Below are 11360 nucleotides of genomic sequence, written 5' to 3' on the forward strand. Positions count from 1 at the left end.
ATATATTGTTTACAGTAATACCAACGCATCATCTGTACAATGTCATATTTTAAAGCACTATTGAAAAAAAAAATCTATGCTATTATCGAGGTCCAATATACGATCTTGTATAGTAGCTTTAATACTATATTTCTATAAAATTAACTATCAACAGTTGTCATTCCAAATACATGCCATGTATACGGAAATTTCTAATTTTGTCAAGGTTTTTATTGAGATTATTTCCATAGTGCGATGTGCACCGATAATCTACGTATTGATTCAGCGAGTATATGTTCAACTTCGTTTTATCATTTAATAACCCATTTATTAGAAATATAATTTTAAAAAAAAAATGTTAAGTATACTTATTATAGTATTATACATATTTTTAAATATGGATTTTTTAATTTTGGTACTAGGGTGTACAAACCTCTCTTTTTAATTTAAAACTAAGTAGATAATTTTTTTTTTGTTGACTAATCTAAATTAAAAATTGAACGAGTAGTTTTTGTGTTATTAAAATTCATAAGTTATAATAGAGTTTTTTATTTGATTGCACTTGGGTACACGGGTAGCGTGAAAAACTGAAAATGATTAGTATCACCAGTTAAAAGATTAATTCCACGAGAAAGTTCAATGTAAATTGTATCTAAACGAATGCAGAAAAAGACACCGTGAATTTTTATCAATTTAACGATATCAGGTACACCCGTTGGGTGTGGTATCGGTGACCGAGTGCAACGCAAATAAATGCAACAGGTGGAAAATTCTATAAGCTTTAGCCACTAAGCATTATTATATCTAATATGTTTATTAGATATTATATGATTTGGTGTGCATGGCGGTTAAACGTAGGTATATATAAAATATAAAATAGATCTAATTAGTTCTATTCTAGTACACTTTTTAATTATTATACTCAGTTTTAGATAGTTTTTTTTACAAATCATAAAAAGCTAATAAACCGATTACATTATCATTTTAAAATAATCATAAGAAATATTATTGTCATAAAGCTTAACAATTCCGAAAAATACGGAGACTATTCGTTTGATTTTAGATTTATAGATACAAGTGCGTGTAATGCATAGTGCATACCACAATAAAATAATAATAACTATGAAAAATGATAAAGGTGGGTATAATTTATAGTTTACAGAAGGTATATAGTAAGGGAGGTTCTCGTTAAACAAAAAAAATGCGTACAATATCGCCACAGGACGCACATCCTTAAACCGCGCATATTATATACAGTGTTTGTATATTTGAAAATATTAGATATATTATGGTCTTTAAATACGCAATTAAAAACTCCGAGAGTCAGTATACGAAAAAATGCATAATTAAAATAATATTTTAAAGTGGGGTTAAGCGTGTTCGGTAAATGGTGAACCACCCCGAACGCGTGCACATTATATATAGTGTATATATATATGTATCTGCTGCTGCAGCTGCATATATAGTGTGCATGTGATATATTTTATGGTGTCTATACGCGTCATGACGTTATAGGCTATACAGTTATCGTAGGTATACGCGCGCTCGTCGGCCATTATTATTAATAATAATACAACGATGACCTACGCCAACTTAATATTTTGGCGCCGCCGCAGGAACGTGTAACCGGCTGTAACAGCAGCTATTACCTATTATAATAATATTATATAATGTTATAATTTCATAGTCGTTCACGACGGTTACACTGTTTTATAAATACGAATTATTATGTTTTGTGGTTCACATACGAGATTATAATATTATTAGTATACAACGCACGCGGGGTGGTGCGCGTAAACAAACGTTTATCGTATATCGTTTGTGTTTAAAAAATCACGAGGAATATAATATGATGTCGATGATGATCAGTGTTGAGTTCAGATAGCAAAAATAACATCTAGGTAAATATTAGATTACTAGCTAAATTAATATCTAGATTAATATGAAGATAGAATATTCAATTTTTATCTAGATAAATATGTAGATAAAACTTTTTCATCTAAATTTTTATCTTATAATAGTTAATTTTTTATTAATGCTTGACATGTTATTGGACTCATTGTTTAGTAGTTGATAAAGGAAAGCAAACCAGGAAGGCTTATTTTGTGTCATGAATATACGTATAAAATACATACATACATATATTTCTAGTTTAAGAAAACTGGTTTATACTTTTTATATAATATTCAAACCAAAAACTAAAATATCAATATTAAAAGACATTAAAATAAGTATAAAAAAAATTGAGCAAATCTTTTGATCCTTTTGAAAATATTACTTATATAATACAACATAAATAATTAAAATAACATACAGACTTGTAAATATAAATAATAACAATATTTTAATTGTTGAACAAATAAATTATAATGATACAGGCTTAATTTTTTGACTTACAACATAGTAACATCTCAAATGTCTTATCTCCTAGACGGTTTCTCCTGTGTGTTAATACTTGGATTGCTTCACTAAAAAGTCGTTCGACTGGAGCTGAAGACGGAATAGTTGTGTTGTATTTTAAGAACACTTGTTTAACTATGGGATAATCTTCTAATACACTAATTTCTTTTTTTGGAGAATTTAAGAATGTCAAAGCCTGTACACAAGAAAAGTTTGTAATTCTTGAATCATTAGCAGAGGATCCATTATTGGTGTGTTCGTGCAAACATGAGTAATATTCCTGATCACTATTATCACTGTCATCATCACCACTAGCTACGGCAGTTTTTTTTTGGATATCACTGATATTAGTATACATTTCATTGCACTCAGTCAAAAAAAGTTGTTTACACGAATCAATGTATCGAACAGGAATCCAACTTAATTTAAATTTGGGATGACTTATCGAAGCGATGACAAAACTTTTACTTTTGGGCAATGACAAATCAAATAAATAAGCAAACCTTTTTTCTAAACTTTGTACTATTTTAATACACAATGGTCTACAGTATTTTAAATTTGATAACAATATCAAAGTGCGGCGTAAAACTAAAATAATAGGTGCAACATAGCCTAAGAAACCTTTTTTTTCGCATTGCATCTTGTCCAAAGAAATTGTTAAAGGTTCCATTACATTACAGTATTCCTTCAAGAAATCCCATTCATTTGCCTTTAATTTTGTTAAACGTAATTCTTCAAATGCTTTAATAACTTCAGTTTTATGAAGCAGTACTTTTTTAGTTGCATCGAATAATGAGTTCCATCTTGTCATAATAGGGACGGGAAATTTGCAACCACATATTTCAAACACTTTGTCAGATGCAACCGTGCTCCTACTTAATAAATTCCAAAAGCTTTGCAATTTTTGGAATGACAATTCCGACATTTTTTTGTATTTACTATCATCAATTGAAGAAATATCACGTGTTGCTATCAAATTTAACGTATGGGCACAGCAAGTAATATGTGATGGTAGAGAAAAATTATCATTCGCTGTGTCAGATATCACTGGAGTTGAGAGTACTTCATAGACATCTACTAAATTTAAATTTGTATCTTCATCGTCAGCTGTATCAGTACTACAGTTACCAGCATCACTATCTTCATTGAAATTTCCGAAGGTACAAGAATTTATCTGATGTACATCAGGTAAAGGTTTAGAAAATGTTTTAAATGATTTACAAAAGTTACTGGCGTTGTCTGTGACAGTATGAGTGATTTTTGAATGGTCCAATTTGTATGTTTCAGTTATATCAGTCATCATCTCAGCAATATTAATATAGTTATGACTTCCCATCATTCTTCTACATCCTAAAATATATGAAGTTCGTTCATATGTAGACTCATTTATCATATGGCACGTCATACCTATACAAAAAATTAATTTATAATAATCATTTTTTAAGTTATTTAATAAATGCACATAATATAACACAACAATACCATACCACAAATAGTTAAACAATTTATTAAGTAGGTATTACTTATTTACAAGTTGGTAAAAGTAAATTGTTATGATAGGTAATGATTTATATTTTTTGCAGTAACTAATGTCTATATTATACTAGGTAAATGTAGGTTTAGTATAATTATTTAAAAAAAAAAAAAATCATTAGATATTTATAATTTACCCATAAAGCTTTTATTGTTTGAGCTCCAAATGTCTGCAGTTGCACAAATATAATTATGCTGTTGTATCAAATCTGTAAGCATCTGCACGTATAATCCATATCTGGATGTTAATTGAGCTTTTATTTGAATTCTGTTTGGCAAAATAGAAGTATCTTTAATTCCAGTAAGTCCCATAATTAATTCTCGAAAGCTACGCTTTTCACATGTAATCAGTGGTCTCATTTCATTAACTATATAATTAAATACCAACTCATTTATCTGAAACAAAATATTGTTTTTTACTTATTTATAAAACAATTTAAACTTTATATTGAACAATTTGTAATTGAGATACATAGCACCAGAACAGATTAAACCAAAAAAGGACAATTTAATTTTTGACTATTTTTTATTATTATAACATCCATTCTAAGGAAAATAATAAACTCATTTTATTATATTATATAAATCCTTGCCTTTTAAACAATCTATAAAACATTAACCTACTTAACTCTCGTTAAGTTTTAATGTGAGTTAGTTAGGCTACTAAAATCTTGAAAAATATTTATTATATTCAATTTCAAGTGGGTTAGTCAGACCCATTGAAAATTAGTTATTCATATTAATCTGAATTTTTTTATAAAATATAAACTAGAGTATACTATAAAGGAATTTTACATTTAAATTTATAATTTGTATATGCTACATATAAAATAAGATGTTACAAAATCACAAAAAATAATTTAAATAACTAATTCACTATTTAATATTTAGTACTAATTTTGTATAATCAGGGGTATAATCTATATAGGCTCTTTAATCATCTATGGTTGGTAGGTAATATATAATTAAGTGTCGCAAAACCATAAAATGGTATGATTTTACCACTGTTAATTATTATTTTAAAGATTTTCTTAATTCATTGTTATACTTATAATACATAATCATTGTAGTTAAATGTTAGTTGTACAACTTTACAAAACTACATTAAAAAATTTAAAAAAATTTTCATTGTCTTCATAATTTAATTAATCATATTTGTTACTATAAATATGAGGTATGAAGTATGTTACTTTATGTTTGATATAAAAATAATATTTATATAATTAATAACTAGGTTAAAAAGTTAAATTACCTTGTCTTTTGAAACTTTTTTGGTAGAATCATATATTTTAGATTGGATAAAGGTAGACGAGGTTGATTGAGTTGATTCATTCTTTCTCTTCCTAGCATCTTCAACTTTTGACACTAAAAAGGTATGTTGACTCTATACAAATATGAAAATATTGAAAATTAATAATAAATTAAATAGGTAAAAGTCTAACACTTATAAAATAAACAAAAAAATAAACCAAACATATTTCAAAACTTTAATTGTATAAATCCAATTTGATTAATATACAAAATGTGGATGTTCTTTTTGTTTTTAATGACGTACCTACTCATTTAACAAAAAAAGTGAAAAATTATTTTTAAAGAAGATATATTATGAAAACTTACCTTAATATGACTTAATAAGTTGCCACTTGAAGTTTTATATGCAGTAATGACTTTATGACAATTTTGACAAGAAGCTTTGATTTTATCACCATTTATTGACACCAGTTTATAAAACGTATCGAATAAATATTGAAATTTAAATTCTGACAATGGTGCCGAAACGTCAACAGCAGGTGGGTCATCAACTTTTTCCAGACAAACTCTTTTGTTGGACGTTGTACTTAAAAATCTATCCATATTGATAATATTTGCAGTAAACAAGAAATGAAGAAAGTACACGACACGAGTATACGAAGTTGTAATTAACAATAAAATTACTCTGCAGTCTGCAGGCAGTCGCAGTAGTGACTAGTGACTATTTACTATCTGATAAAATTAAATTATTGTACAAAATATTATAATATAGTAATGTATACAAATAATATGATATACATTATTATTATTATTATGCCTATGCTGTGCGAGAACTATTTTTAGTATATTTCATATTATTTACCAATAGACAGGACGGGTGTCGGGTACATGGTGTTATATTGTTATATTTATATCTTGTATTGATAAACAACCGTTATGGTCGGTCGTTTGGCGGGTGGGTACATTATTGCTATTTTTAATTCGTTTTCGTCTTATCGAACATTCAATATTGTAATCTAAAAATTACTATGGTAACATGATAGAATAAAATTATTACAAGTAAACAACACCCAAATGTTATTATTATTTTGTACTCTTGTAGATAATAATATCATAATATTTTATGTAAAATGGCTAAATGAGTAAACAATTATTGAAAAAAATACACATGCATTACACAAGATCTAGATATTTATGTAGATTTTCATAATTTAAATCTTAGATACCAATTAGATACTAATTTATTTTTTCATCTAGATAAGATGAAGATACTTAATTTTCATCTAGATAATTTATCTAGATAAATTTATCTAGATATGACTCAACACTGATGATGATTGTGACGACGATTATTGTCATTGTCGTAAAATCCATGTGTGTTCCCACGAAGTTATCAAATATTTATAATATCGATAATACCTACTGTTTTGTGTTGTAGGTAACTGGTCAGTGGCGGATCCAGGATTTAATTTTGGGGGGGAGGGGCATAGTCCAAAAGGCAAATCTTAAAATGTTTCAGTAATTAACAAATACATACAAATATGTGTATTTAACTTATGACAATGGGGAGGGGGGCGAGGCTCTTCGCCCCCCTTAAATCCGCCACTGTAGCTAGTGGTGGTAGGTACTCATCTAACGAGATTGATTATATATAGTAGGCGATGGCTTAAATGTTTTGCAGGATGAAATTATAATGGATTGATAAAAAATAATATAATTCCAAGGTAATTATCAACCGTTAAAATAAAAAAATTAATTAAAAGTGTATTCTCATTATTTGCAGCACGTGAATAATACCCGTGTACCTACTATATTTATTAAAATGATTTCGACAAGTACGTTTACATATATTATATTCTGTATAATATTCTTTAATGTTTATTATTGGCGTAGTGTTAACGTGATAAGAACTATATCATATTATGACAATAAGCATCGGACTTATATTTATGTATAATAAACTATGATACATAAATTACAATATATACATACACAGCATACACATAATACTTAATATCGTGTAATAATGTATTCATAATATTATATTTTTTTCTTTACTATTGAATATTTTTGTATATTATTTGTTATATAGAATAAAATCGTTTATAAATAAGGTGTATATAGTGAATTTTATTTTAGCGCACGAGCCTCAGGTATAATATGTTTACCTATATAGTACGTGTCGCCGATGAGTGATACTATGGTTGTCGTAATCTATCAAAACGTATCTTACGTAGAAGATTGGACGTACGCGTATATACGCCTATTTAGTCTTATTATAACAACTCGTATTGCATAAAATAAACTCGACAACTCTAGAATTACAAAACCTGCGAATGATGCTTTAGTAAATATATAGCGTGCGTATATAAGTATATATATTATATATATTGTAAGTATGAAATATATTTCAACAGGTATTATATTTGCCGTGGCGGTATGTAAGCGAATAAACACGCCAAAGTGTTAATTTCAAATAAACATAGGTAGCACACCTAGTCGATTCATAATATATATATATATAATAGGAATTGGATATTTATAACAGACATTTTAATATACTTGATATTTAGTTATTATACATTTCTGCAGTGTGCGTTCGGTAACATTTAGGTACGCCAAAGCTGGAGGGTTCCACCTCATTTGTGTACGTATATCAACGTTACTAATTATACATATTTACGTGTACCTACACCCGCAGACATTTATATGTATTATGTGTCTGTACAGTCGTATATATAGGAAAAATGTAGATCAACAACCTCGGGCGGGCGCGAGGATTGATATATTATTATATCACGCAACTCGTAAAATGTATTGAATTAATAAATAAAAGTAGGTAAAGTGAGTAAGTATATATAAAAATGCAGACCACTAGACCTAGAAGTTTTAAAACGTTCAGAGAACACTGAAAATGTCAGCGCTGTTAAGGAGGAATCAATTATTGCAAATATTTAAAAACAAAAAGTAAAACAGTAAACTTTCTTTTACATCATAATATTGTGAACGGATAAATCATCATTAGTGTATATTTTATTTTTTTCATAATATAAGTATGCGAATTTATATTCTATAGGCCTTACACGCAAAGACAGAGAAGCCTGGGCATGATGAATATTATGTTATATTTTATAGTCACCAAACAATAACATAAACATTTTATTCAAACTATTTTAAATAATAAAAAACGTTTGGTAGGTAGTTCTAATTCCTATAGCTAATTTTAGAACTTAAAACTTGGAATTCATAATACCATAATACCCTCAGTTAGCAATCACTTTTTTTTTTTAATTTTAAATTATCCCCTTTGATCGGATATTCAAACAAATTGATAATGAGTTTAGGGCCAAGTGAAAAAATTAAATTATTTATTTAAAAATAATTATTATAACATTTAAGCTATTTAAAATCAGTTAAATAAACTAAATGTTTAACAATAACATTTTTTTAGTATAAACAAAGTTGAAAATTAAATAAAATTTAAAAATAATATAATATATACACACATGACATAATTTTTAAACAAATAAAAAAACATTAATCCTCTGTAAACAGTGTAAACAATAAGATGAATAAAATATTATTTTTATTTTCTGACTTTTAAACGAGTATAAAATAACATTGAATATACATAATATATTTTATTTTAATTTGAAACGGATCCGGATAATAGTAAGTTTCACTTGTTTCAGAATGAAATACAATCGTCCAGAAACGAGAATACGCGTTAATATTTTATAGTTTCTTTCAAATTTATAATTTAGACTAATATTATTATGTATAGGTATGGGATGGCGATAACACATAATATTCGCCGCCACAATGGTTCACCTATAAAATATAATATATATTTAACCCCGAAAAAGTGGCTTGGCTTTTCCGCCACGCAAAGGATGTCCCCCACCTTTGTACGTTTTATTGATTTTTTTAAAAGCATTTAGACGACCTTATTTTATTTTTCGATGTCAAAACCAACGGTGTTTAAATATTATTGCGTTGTTGTGTTGCATTTTTCATGATATTAGTAAATTGTTTTTTTTTTTCATAAATTATACATGTATTCTTTTCTAAAATCTGATACAGTTGACTATTTTTTCAGTGAATTAACCGACACGCACATAAAGCTGTTGGGCGTGCGTAGATATATATAAAATAAAAACACAGGTATACCTATACCTAATACTCTTATAGCGTTTTAAAATTCATTATTAGCCAGGTTATTATATTTTTAAATGTAATAATGTTTATTTCAGTAATTTTGATATAGACATGTAAAAGTTAATGGAATTCATTAATTCGGTTCGTTTTTTTGCCTTTGTCCTTTGCGCTCCCGATTGTAATGGCTACAGTTGATAATTAAAATATAACGTGCACAGTGTACACAAAAAATACTTTCCGCTTTTTGTCAATATTTATACATATATTGCATACTTACCGACATAACGACCTATAGTATACATATATATAAATATATTATATGCGTATATACGAAATAATATGTACCTATATGTTTAGAGGTATACGAAAATATATATTATATAGTCGACTCGAATAAATTTAAAAAAGTTTTTATTACCACATCGGTATAGAAATGTCCAAACATTGCGTTCTATATATATATAGGTTATACCTATTACAACTATATATATGGTTTTATATACTTATATATTGTTATTATTATACACAGTCTTGTTTCGATGGCATGTCACCACTATACACTCGCGCATAATATTATACACACAATGTTAGATGGTAACTGGTAAGTATGGTACCTAAATAAGTAATAAAGAGGAGTTCATATTCTATCGTCGATACTTTTTTTTTACGGAATATCAGAAACATTTGTAACGTAATATTATGTTAAATAATAGTGTAATGTAAATATGTAATATATTAAAGGTATAAACAGGGCCTGACTTTTGGACCAACTTTATAGTTACATAGTTATATGTATACATTGTATGAAGAACATCAGAAATAACAGTTACATGCTTGACAACTTATTAAAATAGAAAAACACCTCAATCAACGACGAGCGTATTTATCTGTTCGTTTTTTGTGGGGAGGGGGTGACTTAAATCACTAATATAATATATTCTGTATAATGTTATGTATATACTTGAATTCCGAGCGAAAATACAAGTGTTGTATTTTTCATGTTTGTTTTCACATATTGTATAAATGATTCGATCTTTAACTTTTTGAGGGTGGTTTATAATGGAAAATTCTACTTGTTTGGTACTTTTGGTAGTTTATTAAAACTACAATCAATGTTCGTGCATATATATTAAAACGTAATTATATTTTATATCCGTGTATCACGGAAATACAAAAAAAATATATTTTTTATTCAAATAACTATATTAGGTCTCGTGTCTTAACGAAAACCCCGACGATATTTGAATATAATGTACGAATACTCGTGTATAAATGAGGGGAGTTGCATTTTTAAAAATTAGGTTTTACTGTATTACAAACTACGTTCAATTCTAACTCCCAAGTCACATCGTTTATTAAAGATAAAATAATTCAATATACAATACTTATATTTGTAATATAATACTTCATTAGAAATCTTGCATCAATCAGATCTCTGGTATCAATCGACTCATAAAAAAATAAACTTAAAACTATGATTTTGATTAAATTATGTTAGATCGGCTACTCACTAACACACACACACACACATATATACATAGGGCGATCTATTTACATAAATTTAAATTAATCGTAAGAGTTACTTTTTGTGTAATTTTTTTCATGTGTTCTAGACAATTTTTACTATTTTTAATTACCTATCTAAGTTTAAGAATAAAAATTTCTTTTATTTAATTGAACATTTAAAGTTAAGTTGTACAAAATTCAAGGGATACATCGCAAAAGCATAATATACGGTTTTTTCGACATTCAATATTTATACATAGACATTTTTCTGTATTCTGTTTTTGACTATGAAATTTAAAGATCGATAATATATAGTATGAAAAAAAATATATTTATAAATCATTTTATTTTATTATAAAAACGTTGTGTCTTGAAGTTACGAGATTTCAAATTAAATATTATATACTACTATACTAGTGTGGCCAAATAAATAGATATAATATCATAAATCCGCGAGTACATCATGATGGTGTGCACACCTCGTCTTTTACCTACTATAAACCGCCGTGTGTTGATTATCATGCAAATCGTCC

At 27.4% G+C, this 11360-nt stretch overlaps 1 protein-coding gene across 1 annotated transcript; it reads right to left on the reverse strand.

Annotated features, from left to right (window-relative positions):
* Positions 1-2152: 2152 nt before the first annotated feature.
* On the reverse strand, positions 2153-5855 carry LOC132926543 (uncharacterized). Its single transcript, XM_060990904.1, has 4 exons — positions 5530-5855; positions 5165-5296; positions 4050-4308; positions 2153-3786 (listed from the first exon to the last, which is right to left on the reverse strand). Exons 1-4 carry the CDS (start codon positions 5764-5766, stop codon positions 2360-2362), a joined length of 2055 nt encoding a protein of 684 aa, XP_060846887.1. The 5' UTR covers positions 5767-5855; the 3' UTR covers positions 2153-2359.
* Positions 5856-11360: the final 5505 nt, after the last annotated feature.

The sequence above is a fragment of the Rhopalosiphum padi genome, chromosome 3 (assembly GCF_020882245.1).
Source record: "Rhopalosiphum padi isolate XX-2018 chromosome 3, ASM2088224v1, whole genome shotgun sequence".
Taxonomy (NCBI): domain Eukaryota; kingdom Metazoa; phylum Arthropoda; class Insecta; order Hemiptera; family Aphididae; genus Rhopalosiphum; species Rhopalosiphum padi.

Coding starts and splice junctions, on each gene's coding strand:
- LOC132926543 (XM_060990904.1), bottom strand. CDS start 5,766: ATGGATAGATTTTTAAGTACAACGTCCAACAAAAGAGTTTGTCTGGAA. Junction 4,309..5,164: donor AAAAAGTTTCAAAAGACAAG/GTAATTTAACTT, acceptor ATTTTGTTTCAG/ATAAATGAGTTGGTATTTAA. Junction 3,787..4,049: donor AAACAATAAAAGCTTTATGG/GTAAATTATAAA, acceptor TTTTTTGTATAG/GTATGACGTGCCATATGATA.